The sequence below is a fragment of the Somniosus microcephalus genome, chromosome 6, assembly GCF_052327205.1.
Source record: "Somniosus microcephalus isolate GS21.2 chromosome 6, FLI_Smic_1.0, whole genome shotgun sequence".
NCBI lineage: Eukaryota > Metazoa > Chordata > Chondrichthyes > Squaliformes > Somniosidae > Somniosus > Somniosus microcephalus.
The window spans coordinates 19,280,674-19,307,669 of record NC_140992.1 but is presented as its reverse complement, the minus strand read 5'-3'; the positions used below and the strand labels follow the sequence as shown (position 1 = coordinate 19,307,669).

General features: G+C 45.2%; 2 protein-coding genes across 10 annotated transcripts in view; one reads left to right on the top strand and one right to left on the bottom strand.

Annotated features, from left to right (window-relative positions):
* LOC147115504 (mediator of RNA polymerase II transcription subunit 12-like protein) overlaps window positions 1-26,996 on the top strand; it is a 637,745-nt gene that overhangs the window by 183,390 nt on the left and 427,359 nt on the right. The gene's annotated exons all lie outside the window — the stretch shown is intronic.
* Window positions 13,473-25,835, bottom strand: gpr171 (G protein-coupled receptor 171). Of its 2 annotated transcripts, none has more exons than XM_085989809.1 (3): window positions 25,126-25,835; window positions 16,520-16,764; window positions 13,473-14,973 (listed from the first exon to the last, which is right to left on the bottom strand). In XM_085989809.1, exon 3 carries the CDS (start codon window positions 14,926-14,928, stop codon window positions 13,930-13,932), a length of 999 nt encoding a protein of 332 aa, XP_085845935.1. In that variant the 5' UTR covers window positions 14,929-14,973; window positions 16,520-16,764; window positions 25,126-25,835; the 3' UTR covers window positions 13,473-13,929. The 2 variants fall into 2 exon arrangements, with proteins under 2 accessions (XP_085845935.1, XP_085845936.1); XM_085989810.1 differs by lacking the exon at window positions 25,126-25,835 and adding an exon at window positions 18,714-19,286.

Here is a 26,996-nt window from a genome sequence, read left to right as displayed (position 1 = left end):
TAATAAACACAGTAGGTTGTGCATGTGGAAATAACTTGCTGAGTTTCTCACTGTGTGATTTTAACTCGGGACATGACCGCTTGTGGAGTAGACACGCACGCACACAGTAGTTTGGCAACTGGTTGACTATGAGTCATTTAATAGTCATTCAACGGACTTGAGGGGAATCGAGGGATATAGGGATCGGGCGGGAAAGTGGAGTTGAGGTCAATGATCAGCCATGATCTTATTGAATGGCGGAACAGACTCGAGGGGCCGTATGGCCTACTCCTGCTCCTAATCCTTATGTTCTTATTCTTTTCCTGCCCCCCCTCCTTACTTGGGTTTTTTGAGGAAGATATAATGTCCAAAAGAGCACACTATCTCTCAACCCTTCCAAGCAATCCACCGCATACATTGGGTGGGGGCATGATGGTGCCTGTTTCTAGGCCACTGCCGATGTCATTCTTAATGCACTGCTGAGAGATGCACGAGAGTAGGAACTTGGGACCGAGAGTAGGAACTTAGGACCAGGAGTAGGCCATTCAGCCCCTCGAGCCTATTCTGCCATTCTTCTTCTTAGGCAGTCCCTCGGAACCAAGGATGACTTGCTTCCACATTAAAAATGAGTTCGCAGGTGACTGATGAGTCCAATGCGAGACCTACAGTCTCTGTCACAGGTGGGGCAGACGGTGGTTGAAGGGGCGGGTGGGTGGGGTGCTTGGGTTGACGTGTGCTCCCGGTGAAGAGACTCGAGGTGTTCGGCGCCTTCCCGGATGCTTCTCCTCCACGTTGTGCAGTCTTGGGCCAGGGATTCCCAGGTGTCGGTGGGGATGTTACACATTTTCAAGGAGGTTTTGAGGGTGTCCTTGAAGCGTTTCCTCTGCACACCTGGGGCGCTCTTGCCGTGCCGGAGCTCCGAGTAGAGCGCTTGTTTTGGGAGTCTCGTATCGGGCAACCGGACAATGTGACCCTTCCATCGGAGCTGATTGAGCGTGATCAAAGCTTCGATGCTGGGGATGTTGGCCTGAGCAAGAACACTGACGTTGGTGCGCCTATCCTGCCAATGGATTTGCAGGATCTTGCGGAGGCAGCGTTGGTGGTACCTCTCCAGTGCTTTGAGGTGCCTGTTGTACATGGTCCATGTTTCTGAAGCATACAGCAGGGCGGGTATCACTGCTGCTCTGTAGACCATGAGCTTGGTGCCGGGTTTGAGGTCCTGGTCTTCAAACACTCTCTTCCTCAGGCGACCGAAGGCTGCACTGGCACACTGAAGGCGGTGATTCATTCAGTGAGGTCATGGCTGATCTGCGACCTAACTCCATATCCCTACCTTTGCCCCATATCCCTAAATACCTTTTGGTTGACAAAAATCTATCAATCTCAGATTTAAAATTAACAACTGACCTAGCATCAATTGCCGTTTGCGGAAGAGAGTTCCAAGCTTCTACCACCCTTTGCGTGTAGAAGTGTTTCTGAACTTCACTCCCGAAAGATCTTGCTCCAATTTTTAGGCTGTGTCCCCTAGTCCTAGACTCCCTAACCAGTGGAAATAGTTTCTCTCTCTTTACCTTATCAGTCCCCAGTGAAGGCTCCCATGTTATGTCTTTTTTTTAATGCTGAATATTCTCTTGGGGTACAGTGTCACCAGGCATTCCCGTAAGCAGACCTTGCGTTCCCTACGGACCAGAATGTGCCTTTACCCACCTAATGTCTAGGTAGATGTAGCTGAGACTTGGGGTTACACAGCGGAACAATGAGCGTTGCATTGCAGCTTATTGGAACGCATCATTTGCTGAGCGATTTTTCTCAATTTTGCGAGCTGCGAGAATGCACACTTTAATTGTGGCACAGGCTAGAAACCGGTGGACATACTTATTGAACATCAAACGGGTGAATGAAAAGTACTCAATAGAAACTGTATATTTACAGTAGCTAACATTTTGATGTAAAAACGAAAAAAGATTCTCCTCGGTGCTAAATTAGGATTTAGTGGAATAACAATGCCCACTTTATAGTGAACTTAGCAGATTCTGAAAGTGATCAGTCTCCTAATTCACTTGCCAAGTGAATAATTGTCTGATTGGAATGTTTTCTGGCTATGGGTAGTAATTTCAGTTTGAGCACTAGCCTTAGATTGTTTAGCCTACTGTCCTTGGATTGTTTAGCCCTTAACGCAGTGATATCTGCCTTTTTAGATTAATGGTAATCCGTGTCTGAAGTTGTTAAACACACGGGGTCATTTTAAGCTAACCTGCCTGTCGGGTAACTGACAGGATCGGGTACGACGCTGGTTTCACACCCCGGCCAATTCTACTCTCCATTGAAGTCAGTGGAGAGCAATATTGGGCGGGGTGTAAAACCGGCACTCCACCCGCTCTCATGGGGTTTCCTCTTGACGCGTTCGGTTAAAGTAACCCCCATACTATCCGTGTACTGACTGAATCTCTCAACTGCAGTTCCTAAAAGCATTGAATCCATTTCAGCTGCAGGAAAGGCTTCACCCACAGGACCAGGGTCACGTATGATTTGTTTTGCAAAAGTGCGCTGATGTTTTGGGATCTGGCTCCCAAGCTGAGAAAGCAGAGAACGCGAAGAGGTGAAGTTCAATTGCAGTTCGGAAATCCCTGTGAGATTTACAAACTCTTTCTTTTTTTTGTGAATGAGTGGAGTGCTGGAATGTCGTCCATTGTAGCATTGTGTATCGTCGTACATCGAATGGCCAGTTAGCAATCTTCGATCAACCAGCTCCTCGTATGAAATTTGGACTTTGAAGAACCAGATTGCAGGGTGAAAGAGCTTGCTGCATCACATCCATGGATACTGAACAACAGTGCTGAAGTGCTCACTTTTTTTTGTGTAAAATTCATAATGGTTTTCATCTTTTTTTTGCCTCTCCCAGGAGCTCACATGGCTGTGGGGTGGGGAGTGTATATATCGTGATGCACAAGGCATCGCAGTTGTGCGGGACAGACAGATCTTTCCCTATCCGCCATTGTTCGCATGTTTTCAGATCACATTTACATTGATGAATTGTGACTCAGTTGCAGCTAAACAGGAATTTAATGTGAGGGTTGATGTGAAGTGATGCGTTGTGGTGCTGGGTGGTTTTCAGTACAGAAGGATTGCACCAGTTACTGGAAGAGACACCACTGCGCAACAGTAGAAATCATTTCCTGCAGTACGTTGGCTGATTTAGTTAATTCCTCTCCGTGGTCTTATTGAGCAAGCTCTGTGGTCATCGAGTGGCTTGTCTACTGCATTTGATTCACAAAGTTTTTGAATAAAACCAGCCACGTCAGAATGCTACTTGTACTGCACTTGGGAATGGTGGGTGGGACATGAGCAGGTGGTGTCAATCTCTTAAGCTGCTGATTTACTTGGGTTGGGAAGGAAGGACGCATCTCTACAGGGAGAAACTTAAAGGAGATTCGTACCGACGCTGCTCCTGTCCACTTCCGAACAGCACATTTCAGAGCTAGTTTAAGAGCAGCATGAAGGAAGGACAGAGTTGATTGGGCTGCATTGCCTCCCCAGTTGCCCATGGGAATTGTGTCAGATGCGATCTCAGCCCATCAGGTGGAGGAATCAAAAGCACCAACCCACACCCTCCCCTCCTTGTGGTTGTTCACGTCTTAAGTAGAACTGATGCTGCAGTGACTGAAATAAATTCCTGTTTGACGTTCAGACTAAGTCACTAATTGTGCACATCACGATAAAAATACAATTTGCTGCATTGTGAAACAAATTGAAAGTTTATGTGGAATGAAGACAAGTTAAAATATATAGTTAAGGAGAAATCTATTTGATATTCACTGTTTTATTCTGCATTAAGTATAAAAACTTGGAAAATGGAACTGAGTGTTATTAGTTGAATTGGCTGAAATATTGAGTGCCATATAGCTTTATGTAAATTACACACTTTAACTTTCATAGGGAAGATGTTAGAAGCTATTATTAAAGATGTTATAGCAGGGCACTTAGAAAAGTTCAAGGTAATCAGGCAGAGTCAACATGGTTTTGTGAAAGGGAAATCATGTTTAACCAATTTATTGGATTTCTTTGAGGAAGTAACATGTGCTGTGGATAAAAGGGAACCGGTGGATGTACTGTACTTAGATTTCCAGAAGGCATTTGATAAGGTGCTACATCAAAGGTTATTGCGGAAAATAAAAGCTCATGGTGTAGGAGGTAACATATTGGCATGGATAGAAGATTGGCTAGCTAACAGGAAACAGAGAGTAGGCATAAATGGGTCATTTTCTGATTGGCAAGATGTAACGAGTGGTGTGCCACAGGGATCAATGCTGGGGCCTCAACTATTTACAATTTAAATAAATGACTTGGATGAAGGGTCCGAAGGTATGGTTGCTAAATTTGCTGATGACACAAAGATAGGTAGGAAAGTAAATTGTGAAGAGGACATAAGGAGGCGACAAAGGGATATAGATAGGTTAAGTGAGTGGGCAAAGATCTGGCAAATGGAGTAAAATGTGAAGTTGTCCATTTTGGCAGGAAGAATAAAAAAGAAGCATATTATCTAAATGGTGAGAGATTGCAGAGCTCTGAGATGCAGAGGGATCTGGGTGTCCTAGTGCATGAATCGCAAAAGGTTAGTGTGTAGGTACAGAAAGTAATTAGGAAAGCTAATAGAATGTTATTGTTTATTGCGAGGGGAATTGAATACAAAAGTAGGGAGGTTATGCTTCAGTTATACAGGGCATTGGTGAGACCACATCTGGAGTACTGTGTACAGTATTGGTTTGCTTATTTAAGGAAGGATGTAAATGCATTGGAAGCAGTTCAGAGAAGGTTTACTAGACTAATACCTGGAATGGGTGGGTTGCCTTCTGAGGAAAGGTTGGACAGGCTAGGCTTGTATCCGCTGGAGTTTAGAAGAGTAAGAGGTGACTTGATTGAAACATATAAGATCATGAGGGGTCTTGACAGGGTGGATGTGGAGAGGATGTTTCCTCTTGTGGAAGAATCTAGAACTAGGGGTCACTGTTTAAAAATAAGGGGTCGCCCATTTAAGACAGAGATGAGGAGAAATTTTTCCTCAGTGTCTCTCTTCCTCAGAGGGCGTTGGAAGCAGAGTCTTTGAATATTTTTAAGGCAGAGTTAGATAGATTCTTGATCAGCAAGGGGGTGAAAGGTTATCTGGGGTAGGCGGAAATGTGGAGTAATCAGATCCGCCATGATCTCATTGAATGGCGGAGCAGGCTCGAGGGGCCGAATGGCCGACTCCTCCTAATTCGTATGCTCTTTCAATTCTGTTATTACTAGGGTTCCTATTATCAAGCATTGTATGATCAAGAAGTTATTGGTTTTATGAAGGTTTGAAACAATTTTAAATAGATCAACATTTAGTAGCTCCTTCGAGCTTATAAGCTCCAGACTGCGCGACTTGCTCATTTCTGTACCTAACTACAGTAGTTGGTTAATTGCATCATTGATGCAGGACTTAGAATTATAGAATGGTTACAGCACAGAAGGAGGCCATTCGGCCCGCCGAGCCCGTGCCGGCTCTCTGCAAGAGCACTTCAGCTCGTCCCACTCCCCCGCCCTTTCCCCGTAGCCCTGCAAATTATTTTTCCTTCCGGTACTTACCCAATTCCCTTTGGAAAGCCACGATTGAATCTGGCTCCACCACCCTTTCAGGCAGTGCATTCCAGATCACAACCACTTACTGGTATCGAGGTGAAGTCTCAATTACCGCACTCAAACCAAAAAAGCGATGCCTCATTACAAATGCAGTCGTTAATTTTAACTAGTTATTTAAACAAAACAATGTAACAAACACCACATAAGCGGCAATAAAAAACGAAAATGCTGGAAACACTCAGCAGGTCGTCTGTGGAGAGAGACACAGAGTTAATGTTTCAGGTCGGTGACCAGAGCGTGAAGGAATTAGCAATTTAACAGTTTTTGAGCAAGTGCCGAGCTAGGGGAAAAGGGCGAGGGGAAGGGGGGAGGAAAGAACAAAAGGGAAGGTCTGTGATGGGGTGGAGGGCAGGAGAGATTAAATGTCAAAAGGGATGATGGTGCGAGTGATGGTGTGGAAACTCCCTCACTAATTTGTTTTTACCCCCTTTGAGGTAAACATGATTAACTGAAGGGTTAAACATGGGAGGAATTAATTGCAGACAGCTGCCACTAATACCACTAACAAGTAACTTTTTTTACAAGTAAAGATTGCTCGGCAATTCAAGGCCTAGTTAAAAGAGGAGAAGAAGAATATGATGAATTTCATAGACTCATAGAACCGCACAGAAGGAGGCCACTCGGTCCATCGAATCTGCGCTGGCTCTTTCGAAGAGCAATCCAGTTAGTTAGTCCCACTCTTTTCCCCCCCCCCCCCCCCCCCCCTGCTCTTTCCCCATATCCCTGCATTGTTTTTCACCAAGTGTTTATCCAATTCCCTTTTGAAGGCTACTATTGAATCTGCCTCCACCATCCGATCGGGCGGCGCGTTCCAAATCCTAACCGCTCGTTGCGTTTTTAAAAAAGAAAAGTTTTTTCCTCCAGTGGACTTGGGTTCTTTTGCCAATCACCTTAAGATTTGAGCTCGACCGTTCTAGGTTTGGCAAACAACTGCCTCCCCACCCACTCCAGCTGATTCTGCAGGTGGTAAAAGTGAAGGGAAGAAACACGGTGAGCAACATCGGAACTTTTTTTTTGCTCAGCCAAAGTAAGCGACCTCCAGCAGCGCACAAGCGGGGCCTTTGGCTTTTTATTGCACAGCTTAAAAACCGTAGGCGCAAAAATGTAGTGTTTCTCCAAAGAAATTGCCTCTGCCATTGATTCATTTGTTTGACCTTTTGCGCCCTCAAATTAAAAAAAAAAAAAAGTGTGTTCTTTGTCGCAAGGTTTACCCCGGCATTGTACTGAGGCACAATTAGAAATATGTAGCAGCGCATCTGATTTTTCATACATTTAGGAAGAGCTTGCATTTATACAGTTCCTTTCGTGTCCCGAGAATGTCCCTAAAACGCTTTGCTAACCAACAAATTAATTTTTCGAAGCACGATCACTGTTTTTGTAGGCAAATTCAGCAGCCATTTTGTGAATGAGCAGCGGGGAAAGGAATGAGATGAATTACCAGTTAGTCTGGGCTCAACATAGAGTTCAATAATTTCAGATTGGCCCCTATCACATATATATATTTTCTTTTTTATATCCACAATTTTTGTTTGGCCCCCCTTTTGTTTTTCTTCTTCCCTCCCACAGGGCAGCTGTCCTTCCTTCTGCCAGCGCAATTCACACCTCATCTAGAGCCATCCTTTGTTCCTTAACCTGTCCCATTACCACCTCCTCTCACCTTGAATATCTCTTAATGTCGCTCAATGTCTCTTAATCTCTCCTGCTTTCTATCCTATCACTGACCTTCCCTTTTGTTCTTTCATCCCCTCCCCCTTTTCCCAGCCCCTAAACCTGCTTTTTTTCCAGTTCTAACGAAGGGTCATCGACCTGAAACGTTAACTCTGTTTCTCTCTCCACGGATGCTGCCCTGGCCTGCTGAGTTTTTCCAGCGTTTTCTGTTGTTATACCAGTTAGTCTTGTTCTTGGTGTTGATTGAGGGATGTGTGTTGGCCAGGACACCGGGGGGAGTACTCTCTGTGGTGCATGTAACCTGTTCCACCTTAAGAGAACTTAAGCCTGTTCCACCTTAAGAGATGTACTACTTTCTCTGGCTGCTGTATACGTAATACTGGTGGTGACCACCGGTATATAAACACTGTGTAGTAATATTGTATTTTAGTATAGTCCTGACCTCCAACCAGTAAAGACCTGTTGAACTTTAATCTTGTAGTCTGTGTTAGTAGTTACAACTAGAACACACAGACTTAACAGTGGCGACGAGTCCGATTCTTACCCTGCGGCAGTTTATATCCACGGCGGCTTCGTCCACAGAACGGACGTCGAAGAGAGGCTTCCACCCTCATCACCCTGCTGGAAGACACGGCGCGCGGCAGACATCGAGAAACCAGAGTGCAGAAGACATCCTGAACTCGAAGCCTCCATCAGTGGCAGTCAGCTATCTTCTTTCTTCCTCGGTGGTGGATAAGCCGGGCAGCGACGCGACCAGAAAGTCGGCCGCGTTGGCTGTACAGACGGGGAGGGAAGACGGAGGAATAAGGGCGGTGAGATCGATCGCGACCAGAGATAAGGGCCGGGCCGCATTCTGGCCGAAAGGCGCAGCGCGGGGACATCGATCGCGGCTGGTGATAAGGGCCGGGCCGCATTCGGGCTAAAAAGGCGCAGCGTCTGGGGCAACTGAAGGCGCGAGAGCCGCGGTGAAGCGGAGACAGCATCGGGGGACGGGTGAAGACCGCCAAGCATGGGAAAACCGCCATTTTGTAGGCGGAGGACGAAGACAAGAGCGGGAAGCCGCCATCTTGGATAAAAATTAAAATAAATTAAATTGCAACGATGCCTAAACATGGGAACATTAATACCTTTGATAGCGACATCGAAGATTGGGCCATGTATGTAGAACGCATACAAAATTACTGTAAAGCAAATAAAATTCCAGATGAAGAGAAAGCACTAACATTATTAAACTTAATGGGTGCGAAGACATACGGGCAATTGAAACACCTTTTATCACCAGATGAACCGGCGGATAAGACGTTCAAGGAGATTGTTACTGTCCTGAAAAATCATCTAAACCCCACGCCGCTGATGCTAGCGGAACGATTTAAATTTTACAGCAGAAGGCAGCTGAAGGATGAAAGCAATGCTGAATATTTAATGGAATTGCGTAAGCTAGCAAAGTACTGTCAGTTTGGAACGAGACTGACCGAGGCGCTACGAGATAAATTTGTGTGTGGTTTATTAAAAGAAGATACACAAAAGCGACTGCTCGAGGAGAATGAGCTGACGCTTGAGAAAGCGGTCACTATGGCAGCAGCACACGAAGCCGCAGCGAGAGGCACGGCAGTAATGCAGCTACGGTCACCGGAACTCAGTACAAATAAATTGGGTTTGAGTACTGTAAAATGTTATCGTTGTGGAAAGACAACGCACGATCAGAACCAGTGTTGGTTTAAAAACCAAGAATGCAGAACGTGTGGCAGGCTTGGCCACATAGCTAAAGTATGCCGGTCAGGAAAGAAGACCAGCAACAAAAAGTCACCGCAAGGAAAATACATAAAGGTACACAAGGTGACAAAGAACAGTTCGACCGAACAGAAGTCAGATTCAGACACTAGCAGTAATGAACTGGGTAGCTTAAGAGTACACAACGTTGGTAAGGATGCAGATCTCCAGACAATTTGGGTCACCCTTCAGATAGCAGGAGTCCAAGTAAAGATGGAATTGGACACTGGATCGGCATTGACGGTCATGAATAAGAAAGATTACAAAAGGTTATTCCAACATATTCCCTTACGGGATACGGAGATTATATTGAAAACATACACGGGGCAAAGAGTGTACCCCATCGGAAAGATAGAGGTAAAAGTGGTCCACAAGGGCGAAGAAAGCCAAGTAATGGACTTATATGTGCTACCTGAAGGAGGTCCACCACTACTGGGACGGGAGTGGATTAGGAAAATGAATATGGACTGGCACTCCTTGAAGGCACTAACGGTAGATTCCGGGGAAACAGATGTCAAACCTAAACGATTGTCCAAAATATTGGATGATGCTAAAGAGGTGTTCCAGCAGGGACTGGGAACACTGAGAGGAATTACGGCAAACATCAAGATTGATGAACATGCACACCCAAAAATTTTTAAAGCCAGACCGGTACCCTATGCAATACGACCTACTGTAGAAGCGGAACTGGAAGCGCTAGAATGTTCAGGTGTACTGTCTAAGGTAGATTGGAGTGAGTGGGCTATGCCCATTGTTCCCGTTATGAAACGCCCTTTGAGCAACAAGCCAGGAGAACCAGGGAAGGTTCGCATCTGTGGAGATTTCAAAATCACCGTTAATCCGGTGCTTCACACGGTGCAGTATCCGCTTCCGCGGATTGAGGATATTTTTGCTTCGTTGTCTGGCGGGAAACACTTCACCAAGATAGACCTGGCGCAGGCGTACTTGCAGATGGAGGTTGAAGAAGAGTCACGCCAATACCTCACGATCAACACGCATCGAGGTTTGTACCGGTACAATAGGCTGGTTTTTGGAGTGGCATCGGCTCCAGCAATTTGGCAGAGGGCCATGGAGCAGGTATTACAGGGAATTCCAGGCACACAATGTTACCTGGACGATATTCTGATTACAGGTGATGGTGATGAAGAACACCTCGCAAACTTGGAACTGATGCTCAACAGACTGAAAGAGTATGGACTTAGAGTTAATCGGCAGAAATGTGAGTTCTTCCAGAAGCGGATCTCGTACTGTGGTCATGTCATTGACCGGGAGGGGCTTCATAAGTCTCCTGACAAGATAGAGGCAGTTGTAAAGGCTCCCGCTCCGGATAATGTCTTTCAGTTGAGGTCGTTTCTAGGATTGATTAACTATTGCCATAAATTTCTACCAAATCTATCCACGGTACTGCACCCGCTAAACGCTCTTTTACAGAAGGGGGTACCATGGGAATGAAGCGAAAACAGTAAGAAGGCATTTCGCAAAAGCAAAGAATTGATCACCTCAGGAAGTGTTGGCTCACTTCAACCCGACACTGCCTATTCGGTTGGCTTGTGATGCTTCTCCATATGGTATTGGGGCAGTACTCTCACACAAGTTGCCAAATGGCACGGAAAGGCCAGTCGCGTTTGCATCCAGATCATTGACCTCCGCTGAGCGCAACTATGCGCAGATCGATAGGGAGGCTCTCAGCCTTGTATGGGGAGTGAAGAAGTTTAATCATTACCTGCAGGGCCAAAAATCCACTCTTCTGACAGACCATCAGCCGTTGGTATCCATTTTTAACCCTAAGAAGGGTGTTTCAGTGATGACAGCACAGCGTCTCCAGAGATGGTCCCTTTTTTCCTAGGGGCACATCAATATCGAATAGAATTCAAAGGTACGAAGCAGCATGGCAATGCTGATGGGCTGTCGCGCCTGCCACTACCTGAAGAAGAAGAAACGACGAAAGTTGACCCTGTTGAGTTATTTCATTCGACCATCATCGAGTGTTTACCAGTCACCAATGCAAGTATTGAAAGAGAAACCAGGAACGACCCGACACTGTCCAGAGTCTACGAGGTGACAGTGAAAGGATGGCCAACACGTGGTGATCCTCTGTTACCGGCATTCTCGGCAAGGCGAGACCAGCTGTCCGTCTGCCATGGTACTTTGATGTACGGGACAAGAGTGATTATTCCTCCCAAGTTAAGGGAAAGAGTTCTTTTAGAACTGCATGAAGGTCATCTGGGGGGAGTTAAGATGAAAAGTCTTGCTAGGGCTTATGTATGGTGGCCGGGTATTGACCAACAGATAGAGGAGTTGACGAAAAGCTGCGCTGGGTGCCAAAAAGTGCAAAATGCACCTCCGATCGCACCACTACACCCATGGGAATGGCCTTCAACCCCATGGCAACGCATACATATTGACTTTGCTGGTCCATTCATGGACTCCATGTTCCTAATTGCGGTGGACGCACATTCCAAATGGCCAGAAGTGATCAAGATGAATACCACTACTTCAGAGAAGACAATTGCGGTGTTAAGAACCAATATTCGCAAGGAACGGATTGCCAGAACAGATCTGTTCGGACAACGGACCACAGTTCGTGTCGGAAGAATTCCAAAAATTCTTAAAGAAGAATGGGGTGAAACATTATACCTCTGCCCCATATCGTCCGGCGACAAACGGGTTGGCCGAGAGATTTGTCCAAACATTCAAAAAAGCAATAAAGGCCATGAACGATGATCAGATTCCGCTACAGCACAAGGTGGACAATTTCCTAATAGCATATCGAAACGCCGCTCATGCAGTGACTAACCAAAGTCCTGCCATGATGTTTGATAACAGGAGGTTGCGGTCCAGGTTGGACTTGTTAAAACCAAATGTGCTGAGGGAAGTGGAAAACAAACAGTTCCGGCATATTAATAACAAGACCACTCGAAGTTTCGACGTAGGACAACCAGTGTTGGCAAGGGGCTATGGAAACGAAAAATGGCAGTCCGGAACAATTCGGGCCAGACAAGGACCTCTGATGTACACAGTAGATATTGGTAACAATGTGATAAGGGGTCATGCGGATCAACTGGTAGAATCGAGAGCAAGGGTCGAACCCATGGTTGCGACAGAGACAACTGTGGAAGACGTTAATGAACCTGAAGCATCTACCTCGGCAGGGAATGTACCTGATGATGATAACACCCAATGCATGGGAGACCAACTGGAAGAGTCACCCCAGCAACAGGAATCAGAGACCACTGAAAGGCGTTATCCAAACCGAATCAGAAGGCCTCCTGAGAGACTGAACCTTTGAACTGTTTATACCTGAAGTTATATATGTATATATGTTATTATGTTATGTTAAATGGGGATATGACTGTTAAGCTAAAAAGGGAGGATTGTGGTGTATGTAACCTGTTCCACCTTAAGAGAACTTAAGCCTGTTCCACCTTAAGAGAGGTACTACTTTCTCTGGCTGCTGTATACGTAATACCGGTGGTGACCACCGGTATATAAACACTGTGTAGTAATATTGTATTTTAGTATAGTCCTAACCTCCAACCAGTAAAGACCTGTTGAACTTTAATCTTGTAGTCTGTGTTAGTAATTACAACTAGAACACACAGACTTAACATTCCCTGCTCGCTCTTTTTTTTATATGAATAGCGGAATCTTTTGCATTCACTTGTAGCTGGTGCACGGGTCCTTTTTGTTTTAACACCTCGCCCGAAGAACGGCAAGGGTGACACTGTAGCACTTCCTCGGTACTGCACTTGCGTGCCAGTTTAGATGATGCGCGCAAGTCGCTGAAACCCATCAACTTTTGCTTCTAAAGTGAGTGTGCTACCACTGTGCAAAACCAGACACTTTTTTTGTTCGAGGTGACTCATTTGACTTCTTTCACTTAATACCTGCACCGCCTCTTCCCCCCCCCCCCCCCCCCCCGCCCCCCCCCCCCCCACCACCACCCTTGGCACAATCTTTGCATTCAAGCAAAATATTGCATCAATGCATTGTCGGCAGCACCTCCCAAACCCGCGACCTCTTCCACCTAGAAGGACAAGGGCAGCAGGCGCATGGGAACACCACCACCTCCAAGTACCCCTCTAAGCCACACACCATCCTGACTTGGAAGTATATCGGCTGATCCTTCATCGTCGCTGGGTCAAAATCCTGGAACTAACAGCACTCTGGGAGCACCTTCACCACACAGACTGCAGCGGTTCAAGAAGGCGGCTCACCACCACCTTCTCGAGGGCAATTAGGGATGGGCAATAAATACTGGCCTTGTCAGCGACGCCCACATCCCATAAAAACTAATTTTAAAAAATCAAAGCTAACGAGCAGATAGAAAGCAGTTGCTCCTCAAATGGATGCCCTGACCATGGTTAGAATCATTTATCCAATCATATCTTAATCAAACACAAGTTTAATTAAATAATATATAGATATAAAAAATATAATTCCATACCGCACTGAATACATCAATAAGATGGAAATCCAGTTATGTACTCATTGCATGAGTTAACCTCTTTCAAAGCTGACAAACATTATACAACCTATCTTTTGTCATAAGTGCAGTTTCAGCATTCAAGTATTCTTTTCTTTTTGCTCAAACTGGTTTCCTGACATTACTTTACCTCGTCTTGTCGGCTCGGACAAATTGTGCTTTGGTCCAAGTTATAAAAGCCCAGAGTAAGAATGTTGTAAAAGTGATATTTTTTTTTCCCCTCAGTCTATTTGTCAAGAAAACTGGGGCATCGCCGCAAAAGCTTAAAGAACACTTTTTAAATTTCTGGGATAAGGTTTTAAGATTTCTGCATTATACAGTTTTCAAACCACACGAGCGGAATATACAAGAGAACGTCCATTTTAATTGCAGACCGTTAAGTTGGTCTCGTTTGCCCCCTCTTCGTCCTCACTTTTCTTCTTGCGCCTGGTCTCTTTAGTTGATCCAAACGTTTCTGTAATTTTTGATCGGAAAGATTTGCAGAGGTAGAAATACAAAATGGGATCAAAGCAAAGATTGAGAACAGTTAAAAGGAACGTGGACTCCTTTGCCAAAAACAGGGCTCGCTGTACAGTGCAGTCTCTCACTGGCTTGTATTGACTGAGAGTGTATGGAGTCCGCACAATGTGATATGGGACAAAGCAAATGATGTAGATGCCGGTCAGTATGGAAACGTGCCTCAGAGTTTGCTGTACGTCTTTCTGCATTTCTTGGTCCTTGTTTTTGTAGAGTTTTTTCACCACGAGGAAGTTGGAGGTCAGGATCGCCACTGAAACATTCATGAATATGGCAATGCAGATAAAATTGGTAAGGACATGCCAGTGCAGCCCCAGCGTCGTCTTGATCTCCGCGCACTTCAGAAGAGGCTTCATGTCTATGCTTTTGGTGGGGATGGCCATGTTTGGCACCATCAACAGCAGGACCATTCCCCATACTACGACGGATATCATTTTAGCAAAACCTGGTTCCTGTATCCGTTGGAACCTTGAGTTTCCTGATAGCTGAATGTATCGATCTATGCTCACGAAGCCCAGAAATATAATCGACGAGTACATATTAATATACATAAGGCAGGCCGTGACCTGGCAGTGGAAGATCTTCAAACTCCAGGGAGCAATACCCAAGTCAACAGCTATTTTGAAAGGCAGAGCCAAACTCAGCAGAAAGTCGGCAGTCAGTAGGTTAATTAGATAGATGTTGAGGCACTTTCTGGCCTTCCTTTGGCTAATAAAAGCCCAAAGTGCTACGAAACTCCCAATGATGCCAATCAGGAAGATTAAATAATAGAAATAAGTGAAAGCTTCCATATTGTTGCTGATGATACACTGAGTACTGGAGCTGTTTGAAGATTCAGAGCTCATTGTGTGCAGCTTCAAACAAAAATGTGACGATTAATTTATTGAGATCTGAAATGAGAAGCAAGAATAAGATTGAAAATTAACTTCCGCAATGGTTTTAAATCAAATCATAAGAACATATGGTGTGGAGATGCCGGAGTTGGACTGGGGTGGACAAATGTAAGAAATCACACAACACCAGGTTATAGTCCAACAGCTTTATTTGAAATCACAAGCTTTCGGAGCGCTGCTCCTTCTTCAGGTGAAGTGGAGAAATGCATAAAGACACAGCTTATATAGTCAGAGAATCATGTCAGATGTTTACAGGTAACCTTTCCAACTGCCATTTATCGCACCTCGGCAGAGAGATAATCACAGCAGTCAAAGGTGTGAATGGTGTCCAAACAGGTCAGTCAGGGAAACATTACATCAAAGAACAATGAGGTGGGGTCACAAGGGGTCAAATATTGCAGATGCTGGGGTCTGTATGAAAAACAAAAAAACAGACAAAAAACATTTTTTTGTGACCCCACCTCATTGTTCTTTGATGTAATGTTTCCCTGACTGACCTGTTTGGACACCATTCACACCTTTGACTGCTGTGATTATCTCTCTGCCGAGGTGCGATAAATGGCAGTTGGAAAGGTTACCTGTAAACATCTGACATGATTCTCTGACTATATAAGCTGTGTCTTTATGCATTTCTCCACTTCACCTGAAGAAGGAGCAGCGCTCCGAAAGCTTGTGATTTCAAATAAAGCTGTTGGACTATAACTTGGTGTTGTGATTTCTTACATAAGAACATAAGAAGTAGGAGCAGGAGTAGGCCATACGGCCCCTCGGGCCTGCTCCGCCATTCAATAGGATCATGGCTGATCCGAACCTAGACTCGCGTCCACTTCCCTGCCCTCTCCCCGTAACCCTTAATTCCCTTATCTGCTAGGAAACTGTCTAACTCCGTTTTAAATCTATTTAATGTCGCAGCTTCCACAGCTCTCTGGGGTAGCAAATTCCATAGATTCACTCCCGTCTGAGTAAAGAAGTTTCTCCTCATCTCAGTTTTGAAAGGGCAGCCCCTTATTCTAAGATTATGCCCCCTAGTTCTAGTCTCACCCATCAGTGGAAACATCCTCACCGCATCCACCCGATCAATCTCCCTCACAATCTTATATGTTTCGATAAGATTGCCTCTCATTCTTCTGAATTCCAATGAGTAGAGGCCCAACCTACTCAACCTTTCCTCATACGTCAACCTCCTCATCTCCGGAGTCAGCCGAGTGAACCTTCTCTGAACCGCCTCGAGAGCAAGTATATCTTTTCTTAAATATGGAAACCAAAACTGCACGCAGTATTCCAGGTGTGGCCTCACCAATACCCTGTATAACTGCAGCAAGACTGCCCTATTTTTATACTCCATCCCCCTTGCAATAAAAGCCAAGATTCCATCAAAAAATCAAAGACATTCAGTTATTTAGGCATTTCTGACTTTGGGGGAGGGGAGCGTGGGGAGAATCTATAGAGGAGAGATTTTAATAGGTTTACATAGCCGAGGGTGAGAGGGAACCTAGTAAAATAAATTCAGAGGACAGCAAAGAATCCATAAGAGAAAACTTACTTAGCTGTGTTGATGCTTTAATAAGGCAACTTGCCTAGTGTGTTGAAATTTTCAGCCAGGTGATCAAACAACTTGCTTGGTGATGAGGTAGATTCTTGCTGGCCTGGAGTTGCTGCCCGTATCTAAGTGAGGGTATTGTAGCTGCTAATATAGTCGTCCTTTTTCAGAATGGACTGCCAACGCTGCACAGCAATGTGTTCGGGGTAACGCTGCTCTCTAACTCTCCAAAGCCCTCTGTTGCTCGTCTAGATTTGAGAAAGGAAGTATGTTATCGACCCAATATCTTGTTTCCCTTTAGAAGGAAGCAGCTTGTAGGAGATGCTTAATGAGTCAGAAGATGTGTCACCTGCGCTTCGGTGGAATGCTATCAATGACCTTTTTAGAAGTTGAACACTTTTTTCGCCTTTTGTTTCGGTCATTAACGTAACGCTTACATGCCAACCACATTGTACATTCCCAGTTGCCCTGCACTGCCTCCCTGAATTTCCCTTATTACTCAGTCTTCATCAGCAGTGGTCTTGTTTTAGTTTACCAGAAACATGAGTTATAGTAAAAGTCTTTCTAAAGTGTAATCTGTGTTGTTGGGCACTATTAACAGAGCCTCAATTCCCTGTTACCAAGAAGCTCTTGGCTACAAGCATAGCCGTTACTTTTTCAAGTTCTGCTTCAGGCTATGAAGCAGTCCCTGTAATCCCCACCTCTTTACACTGATTACAGTGCTTGGTTCTTGACGGTAGGGCTTTTTGATGGTAGCTTTTTATTTTAGTATTTAGGGTAGCCTAGTGATTCTCCAAACAGTTTCCAGTTGATTTTTTTTTTCTCTACAAAACCAGAATTACTCAGACAGCCCTTTAAACATTCGCTTCTGCAAAAAGGAAATTGGTGAAACAGAAAGAGATGTTGATGTCACAAGCCGCCTGAGACTGAAGGAGGAGGAAGTGAAATAGATTCGGCTTCAGATAAATGTTGTGGTGGCTGCAACAGTAAAGAGCACGAAAGCAACCAGTTGCTCAGATGGAGCAAACATTGTTGCTTGTTGACGGTCTTAATGATTATGGAGAGAGTGACTCCGTTAAGGTTTGTGCAGCATATATAGCTGCTCTTTTACTTCAGGTGGGGGGACGGAGGCAAAGCTATGTTAAAAACAAGATTGATTTTTGCAGGATCCTAAAAAGACTGATTTAAAAAAAAATAATAAAAATCCTGTAAACCCATGTAATGAAAACCCAATTCGTCTTTGGGTTTTACGACCATGACTCCACACCAAAAGTACTTCATTGGCTGTAAAGTGCTTTGAGACGTCCGGTGGTCGTGAAAGGCGCTATATAAATGCAAAATAACAACAGAAAATGCTGGAAAAACTCAGCAGGCCAGGCAACATCCGTGGAGAGAGAACGGAGTTCTGTAGAAGGGTTTAGACCTGAAAGGTTGACTGTTTCTCTCGCCACGGATGTTGCCTGGCCTGCTGAGTTTTTCCAGCATTTTCTGTTGTTATTTCAGATTTCCAGCATCCGCAGTATTTTGCTATCGTATATAAATGCAAGTCCGTCTTTCTTTTGTTCAATCACTGGCCCTCATTGTAAGGCCTCTTTGTATAATATGGGCAGTTCCACAATATTCACATTTTTCACAGGAAAAACACATGCGATTGCAAAATGTGATTCTAAAAACACTGAAAAGCCTGGAATCCAACGTAATAACACACAACTCGACTTACTCGGTCACTTCAACCCAGTGGCTCTGGCCAAGCGCGCTTTCTTCCACTCTGCTGACGGATTTACCTGGATCTGTGCAGGATTGACGGGACCGTTATTTCACAGGCCATCTGCCGGATGGCTAAATCTATCCCAGCATGCACTTAGTGTAGCAACGGAGTATATTTTTAATGCTTTTCAGTTCAGTCCCAACAATGCTTGTAGTTTACAAAGCCTTGGGTCAAAATTTTAAAAGATAAAAAGCCTGGTATATCACCATTTTTTGAGTTGCCAGCAGACCTCACCAGCAAGAGTGAAGTTGTGAGGCAAAATTTGAAATTTAATCCAGCAGTTTTTCTACAAAAATATACTTTTTAAAAAAGAAAACCAATGTTTAAGATGTTTGGTTTTCACACTTTACCTCCTGATCAATTAACGATCACAGCCCGAGATAGTTTGAGGACTTTAAAGTGCCCCCCCAAAAAAAGAAAACTTCATACCTGATTCAAAAAATGGATTATTTTGTTTCTGAATGAGCTCAGTTTAGACGGGAGCCGTGGCCACACGAGGAGCAGAAGCTGGCCGTTTGAGTAGTGTACTGTCGACAGCAGTGTCATGCGGCAGTCTAATCAGTTTGCTCATGTTTTCCTTTATTTCAGAGTATGGTTTGCTGTGGGATGTGTGGTCTTTTGAAAATGAGTTGATTGACGTAGATGAAACCAGACCTTCACGGAGCTAGACCGCTGTGAATCTGCATGTGTGTGATGTTATTCTCTGCATGCAAAGTGTCTCGTGCAGATTTAGAATTGACACCTTTTGATCATTTAAAAGCCTTTTTAAAAAGACAGTTGTCCCTCCTGAAGTACCTTTTTTGTGGGTAACTTTACCCCCCCACATTGTTTCACAAGCATGCGTCGTGATGATATGATTGATGCCTGATTTTATCTGTAATATCATTACAATAAGTATAGCACTAGTCTGTTCCCCTTTTACAAAAATGGTGACTCACGTAAGGAAACTACTAGGCACTTGCTCTAAGCATTAAACAAAGCTTTAATCAACTGTTTTACAACATGGAGGTCTAGTTGTGCCCTTCACTAGTTCCTGTTAAAGAATGTCCTGCGCAAGCTGGGCCCGTGCCCGAGTATTTATACTCTCCCTGGACAGCGCCACCCGTAGGCCAGTCAGTATTATTTCATAAGTCTTTCTTTCCTGAATGACTGACTGATTCATGTCATTGACCATGCCTTTTAAAGAAGTCATGTGCCTCTTCTCCCAGGTGGTGCAACCTCCCGCTCTTCTCTCCTCTCCTTCGCTCCCCTTCTAAAGCACAACCCAATAGTTCGGTTGGTGCCAGCAGCCCTCCAGTATCTCACTGATGTGGCCATTTCTTTCTGCGTGAGCTTCGAGAATGAATGTTGGCGCGCAGGTTATTTGAGGGCATTGTAACCAAGTCCAATAATGTTCTCCGTCGACATCCAAACACTGCTATTAGGAGCACACAGTTTTTTTTTTAACCTCACCACCGCCAACCAATTTATACATCAACTGATGCCCTGGTTAAGAACAATTTAACTCCAAACAACAGACCTGGGATTGAACCCAGAACCTTCTGGTCTTTGGAATAGTCGAGTCTAGAGGTAACATTGATTTCCTGGCCGGCCTCCCACCATCAACCCTCCGTAAGTTTCAGCTCATCCAAAACTCGGCTGCCCTGTAGCCTAACTCGCACCAAGTCCTGTTCACCCCTGTGCTGGCTGACCTACATTGACCTGGTCCGGCAATGCCTCGAATTTAAAATTCTCATCCTTGTTTTCAAATCCCTCCATGACCTCGCCCCTCCTTATCTCTGTAACCTTGACCAGGCTTCTTCGACAGCACCTCTCAAACCCGTGACCTCTACCACCTAGAAGGACAAGGGCAGCAAGCGCATGGGAACACCATCACCTGCAAGTTCCACTCCAAGTCACACACCATCCTGACTTAGAAATATATCACCATTCCTTCATCGTTGCTGGGTCAAAATCCTGGAACTCCCTACCTAACAGCACTGTGGGAGTACCTTCACCCCACGGACTGCAGCGGTTCAAGGCGGCGGCTTACCACCACCTTCTCGAGGGCAATTAAGGATGGGCAATAAATGCTGGCCTTGCCAGCGACGCCCACATCCTGTGATTGAATTTAAAAAACACCGCCAGTCCTACCCTCCAAGTTCTCTGCGCTCCTCCAATTCTGGACTCTTGCCCATCCACAATTTCCATCACCGCACCATTGGTGGCCGTGCCTTCAGCTGCCTGGTCCCACAGTGCTGGAATTATCTGCCTAAACTTCTCCGCCTCTCTACCTCTCTCTCCTTCTTTAAGACGCTCCTTAAAACCTACCGGTTTGACCAAGCTTTTGGTCACCTGCCCTAATATCTCCTTATGTGGCTCGGTGTCAATTTTTTTTTGGATTTATGCTCCTGTGAAGCACCTTGGGTCGTTGCACTACATTAAAGGCGCTATATAAATGCAAGTTGTTGTATGGCTCTAAGCCCAAATATTCTTGTTTTTACATTGAAGTTTATCAATATTCTAAATTGCAGTGTAGGGAGGACGTATAGCCAAAACAGTCCTAAATATGGTACTTATTCTTTTGAATCCAAATTCATTTTTATCAAGTCACAGCTAGTTTTGTAGCTTAATAAGCAGTTTTTTCTCCAGGTTGTTCACTCCATCCCACCTGCAAGCCTTGACACACCTGGTCCAAATCAGGGTTTCCCCCTCGGCTTTTGATTACTTTTTAAAAAAATTATTTTTCCGGTTGGTCCTTTTAAACATCTCAATACAGTTTGATCTATATTCATCTGTCAGCTTTTACATTCACACTTTCCAGCTACAAAGCCTCTAGTGCGGGTAAAACGTTATGACTCTTTAATATCTCTTCTTCACTGCCTTGGTTACTGTTTAAAGCAAAAAATTAGTGGGTGTGGGCGGAGGCCATTTTCAGTGTAAATAATTTCTAACCTCTACCCATTTAGGTAACTTGTTCTTAGCTGCTTAGAGACGCCTACATCTCTAAATAATTAAAATGTCTTTCCATTTGGCTGTGCAGACCCATTACTTTAGATTCCTAAACTTGAGCGCGCCCTTCAGCCAATGGTGACAGTGGGACAAACAGTGAAAAATGGCGTAGGAAGTAATAGAAATTGGTTGTAGTCTGTTGACAGGGAAACTTTCCGACTGGGACCTGTCCTTATTGGCTTCCAGGACTGGAAAAGTTGCCATTCCTTTGAGGTAGGGGCTTTTCTAAGAGGTTGTATTTTAACTTAGCCGGATGTGTTGCTCGAGCCTTCGTGGTGTCAGCCATGGCTCAATGGTAGCACTCTCGCCTCGGAGTCATAAAGGTAGAGGGTTCAAGTCCCACTCCAGAGACTTGAGCACAAAATAAGATCATAACATAAGAAATAGGAGCAGGAGCCGGACAATCGGCCCCTCGAGCCTGCTCCGCCATTCAATAAGATCATGGCTGATCCAATCTTGGCCTCAACACCACTTTCCCGCTCTCTTCCCCATACCACTTGACTCCCTTGTAGTTCAAATGTCTGTCAATCTCCGCCTTGAATATATTCAGTGACTCCGCCTCCACAGCTCTCTGGGGTAGAGAATTCCAAAGATTCACGACCCTCAGAGAAGAAATTCCTCCTCATCTCCGTCTTAAATGGGCGACCCCTTATTCTGAAACTATGCCCCCTAGTTCTAGATTCCCTCATGAGGGGAAACATCCTCTCAGCATCCACACTGCCAATCCCCCTCAGAATCGTATAGGTTTCAATAAGATCACCTCTCATTCTCCTAAACTCCAATGAGTATAGGCCCAACCTGCTCAATCTTTTATCATACGTCAACCCCTTCATCCCAGGAATCAACCTAGTGAACCTTCTCTGCACTGCCTCCACTGCAAGTATATCCTTCCTTAAATATGGAGACCAAAACTGTACACAGTACTCCAGGTGCGGTCTCACCAGCGCCCTGTAAAGTTGCATCAAAACTTCCCTACTTTTATACTCCATACCCCTTGCAATAAAGGGCAACATTCCATTTGCCTTCCTAATTATTTGCTGTACCTGCATGCTAACTTTTTGTGTTTCATGTACTAGGACCCCCAGATCCCTTTGTACCACAGCATTTTGTAGTCTCACTTCATTTAAATAATTTGCCTTTTCAATCTTCCTTCCAAAGTGGATAACCTCACATTTTCCCACATTATACTCATCTGCCAAATTTTTGCCCACTCACTTAACCTCTCTATATCCCTTTGCAGACTCTGTGTCCTCCTCACAACTTGCTAACCCACCTATCTTTGTATCATCATAACATTTGGCTACAGAACACTTGGTCCCTTCATCCACGTCATTAATATAGATTGTAAATAGTTGAGGCCTCAACACTGATCCCTGTGGCACCCCACTAGTTACTGGTTGCCAACCGGAAAATGACCCATTTATCCCGACTCTCTGTTTTCTGTTAGTTAGCCACTACCCTATCCATGCCAATATATTACCCCGAACCCCGTGCGCTCTTATCTTGTGCAATAACCTTTTTATGTGGCATCTTATCGAATGCCTCCTGGCAATCCAAATACACTACATCTACTGGTTCCCCTTTATCCACCCTGTTTGTTACATCCTCAAAGAATTCTAGCAAATTTGTCAAAATCCAGGCTGACCACTCCAGTGCCAGTACTGAGGGAGTGCTGCACTGTCGGAGATGCCGTCTTTCAGATCGGACGTCAAACCGAGGCTCCGTCTGCCCTCTTGGGTGGAAGTAAAAGATCCCATAGCACCATTCCAAAGAGCAGGGGAGTTATCCCCGCTGTCCTGGGGCCAATATTTATCCCACAACCAACATCACTAAAACATATTATCTGGTCATTATCTCATTGTTGAATGTGGGAGCTTGCTGTGTGCAAATTTGCTGCCACATTTCCTACACCACAACAGTGACTGCACTTCAAAAAGTACTTCATTGGCTGTAAAGTGCTTTGGGATGCCGAGGTCCTGAAAGGCGCTATATAAATGCAAGTTCTTTCATTTTCTTGCCTTGCCCTGTGCAGCATTTTCCTTTGTGAATTACAGCCTCGTGATCATGTACAAACACGTATCCATTTGCACAGTGAAAGAAACAACTCCTGATGCTGAAGGCGTGCGCAGTCTAGCAACGTGAAAACAATCAGAAGAATAAGCAGTCAGTGGTGCGGGGGTCATTTATGTTCTCTGGCAGTGTCATGTTACCCTCCATCTCCTGCGGTTGAGCTGCGTTTAGTCAATGACCGCAGGGCAGCCTGACTTTTACACCTATAGGACTGCCATCGACAGAAGCACGGTGTTAAAACAGGAGCGGGCATTCTGTCACAAATTAAAAATATGAATTTGTGTTCCTCCCGTGTTGCTGGCTGCTGCTGCCTTGTTCCTCCGGTTAGGTGCCAAGTGGCTGTTTTCCCCTGGCTGGAGAGTCTGGAGCTAGGGAGCATAGTCTCGGGATTAGGGGTTGACCATTTAAGACTGAGATGAGTAGAAATTTCTTCACTGAGTTGTGAAATTTAAAAATTCTCTACCCCAGAGGGCTGAGGATGACCAGTCAATGAGTCAGAGAGCGATAGATTTTGGGACACTAAGGGAATCGAGGGATATGGGGATAGGGCGGGAAAGTGGATGTAGAAGTTCAGCCATGATCTTATTCAGGCTCAAGGGGCCGAATGGCCTACTCCTGCTCCTATTTCTTAAGTTCTATCTCTTTGAATTCCGTGAGGCTTCAAGGTGGGGGTGAGGGGTGGTGCTGCTGTTGATGGATTTAATCCTAAATTTCCCAATTGCAGTATGGAGAACACACCGCCCTCCTCTCCAAGCCTGAATGGAAATGGAGGAACCAGTGGAACAAAAGGCGGCTGCAGCCAGCGGTGTGAGGCAGGAGCATGTGGAGCAACATCACTTAAAAGCAGCTGCTTCCCGTCTGCTCCTGCTGCAGTGGGACCTCCCTGGCCCCCCATCCTCCCCAGCGCTACCTGCTGCCGACTCCGGCCGCTCCCGGTCCTGCTGCCGATCCTTGCCGGTTTATCGACTTTGAACTTCAAAAAAAAATTTGCTTACACCACGTGACATGAATCAGTCATTCATGAAAGAAAGACTTATGAAATAATACTGAGCAGCCTACGGGTGGCGCTATCCAGGGAGAGTATAAATACTCGGGCACGGGCCCAGCTTGCGCAGGACATTCTTAACAGGAACTAGTGAAGGACACAACTAGACCTCCAGGTTGTAAAACAGTTGATTAAAGCTTTGTTTAACGCTTAGACCAAGTGCCTAGTAGTTTTCTTACATCACCACGTGCTTCCCCTGTCCTTCACCGTTCCTGGGCTCGCTCGGCTTGGCCCGGCCTTGCTGCCGAGGAACACGTCTGTTTACTTTATAAACACTGTGAGCGCTCCAAAATAAACAATCGCTCAAGCAGGTGTATTGGGCTGAGTCCTGCTGGGAAAAAGCAACGGCGAGTTATTAACGCGCAAATCGTCCAGCAAGTTCAGGGGAAGAAGAGATACGGCGTGAGTTGCGAATCGCCATAACTTGCTGGCTGATTTACGCCGCTCTGCCATCTGCCTTGCACAAACGGCAGCTCGCCCTTAGCCTCCCCGTTATTTTTAAGAGCTTGCTGGATGTGCAAGTTAATTGTCCATTTAACTCACCGCAGGACGTTAAGTCTGATAATTAAGTTTGTAAGTACAGTTTTAACGACGTGGTAATTGTTAATGCAGTGCCAGCCAACCTCTCTGGCTCCGAAAGGGAACAATTTAAACTGTTCCATCTCATTCCTGCATGTACGAAATTCTTCAAGATTTGAAAAATGTAAAACGTAATTTAAAAAAAAAAAATCTTACTTTTCCTTTCTGTCTTTTTTTTCCTTCTCTCAATCCAATCTTTCTTTCCCTCTCATTTCTTTTTCTATAACTGATTTGACTCTAATTCGCCATTCTTCTCCAACATTCCTCTGTTTCATTCTCAATCCTTAAATCACATTGGTAAAGGAGATACACTGTTGTTCCCGTCGTTCACGGAGATCCCCATTGCCCTCACATCATCAGCTCGCACTTCCAGCGAGTTACGTTGTTTGAGCTGAGGGGTAAAGGAAAAACAATAGCGACGAAGGGTCATCGACCGGAAACGTTGACTCTGTTTCTCTCTCTCCACGATGCTGCCTGACCTGCTGAACGTTTCCAGCATTTTCTGTTGGTGTTGGTAAAGGAAAAAGACTTAAAACTAACGTTGTGAGAGATGCCCCACTCCATCAAGATTTGGCCCATAATAAGCACTACGACCACTTGAGAAAGTAAGCGGCTGAGCTCCCACCATCAGAGCAGCCAGTGAGCCATGGGGTATTGTGACAAAGGACCACAAAAGCGGAAAGTTAAGAGGAGGCGGGCTGGGAAGAGGGAGGGAGGGAGAGGAGAGGAAGAGAAAAATGGTGAGTGAGATGAGGGATAAGAAGGAGGGGGAAAAGGAGAGAGGGAAGGGAGAAAGAGGGGCATGATTAAGGGAGGCAAAGACAAGTGTGAGTCACAGAGGCAGAAAGAAAGACTTGCATTTCTATAGCGCCTTTCACGACCACCGGACATCTCAAAGCGCTTTACAGCCAATGAAGTACTTTTTTGAAGTGGAAACGCGGCAGTCAGTTTGCGCACAGCAAGCTCCCACAAACAGCAATGTGATAATGACCAGATAATCTGTTTTTTAGTGATGTTGGTTGAGGGATAAATATTGGCCAGGACACCGGGGATAACTCCCCTGCTCCTCTTCAAAATAGTGCCGTGGGATCTTTAAGTTCACCTGAGAGAGCAGACCTCGGTTTAACGTCTCATCGGAAAGAGGCAGAAAGCAAGGGAACAGAATGAGAAGAGGAGAGGATTAGAGAAAAGATGAAGAGGTGAGGGGTGTGGACAAAGCAGTCCGCTTGATCGGCATTGCATCCAGTAGCTTAACCATCTATGCAGCCACCTACAAAATGCACTGCAGCAACTCACCAAGGCTTCTTTGGCAGCACCTTCCAAACCTGTGACCTGTGACCTGCACCACCTAGAAGGACAAGGGCAGCAGGTGAATGGGAACACCACCACCTCCAAGTTTCCTTCCAAGTCACACACCATCCTGATTTGGACATAGATCGCCGATCCTTCATTGTTGCTGGCTCAAAATTGTAGAACTCCCTCCCTAACAGCGCCGTGGGAGTACCTTCACCACACGGACTGCAGCGGTTCAAGAAGGCGGCTCACCACCACCTTCTCGAAGGCAATTAGGGATGGGCAATAAAGGCCGGACTTGCCAACGACACTCGCGTCCAAAGAATGAATTAGAAAAATAAGTTTGAGTTTTGGAAACTTTTCAGTTAGGCAGAGCGACAAATTACATCAAAAGTCAAAAGCAAAATACTGTGGATGCTGGAAATCGGAAATAAAAACAGGAAATACTCAGCAGGTCAGGCAGCCTCTGTGGAGAGAGAAACAGAGTTAACGTTTCAGGTCGATGACCGTTCGTCAGAACTGGAAGATGTTAGCGATGTAACGGTTTTTAAGCAAGTGCAGAGACGGGGAATGGAGGAGAGGAGGAAAGAACAAATGGGGAGGATGCACAAATTATATCACCTGTGTTTTGCCTTTGCCTTGAGAAGCTAATTACATCACCTATGTTGATCTGACTGCAAAATTTAGAATTAGTTACAGCGGTGTTGGTTACAATAAGTACGCAGCCAGCAGTT

What these genes read in the sequence shown, in the direction of transcription:
- gpr171 (XM_085989809.1), bottom strand. Translation starts at nt 14,928, where the DNA reads ATGAGCTCTGAATCTTCAAACAGCTCCAGTACTCAGTGTATCATCAGC.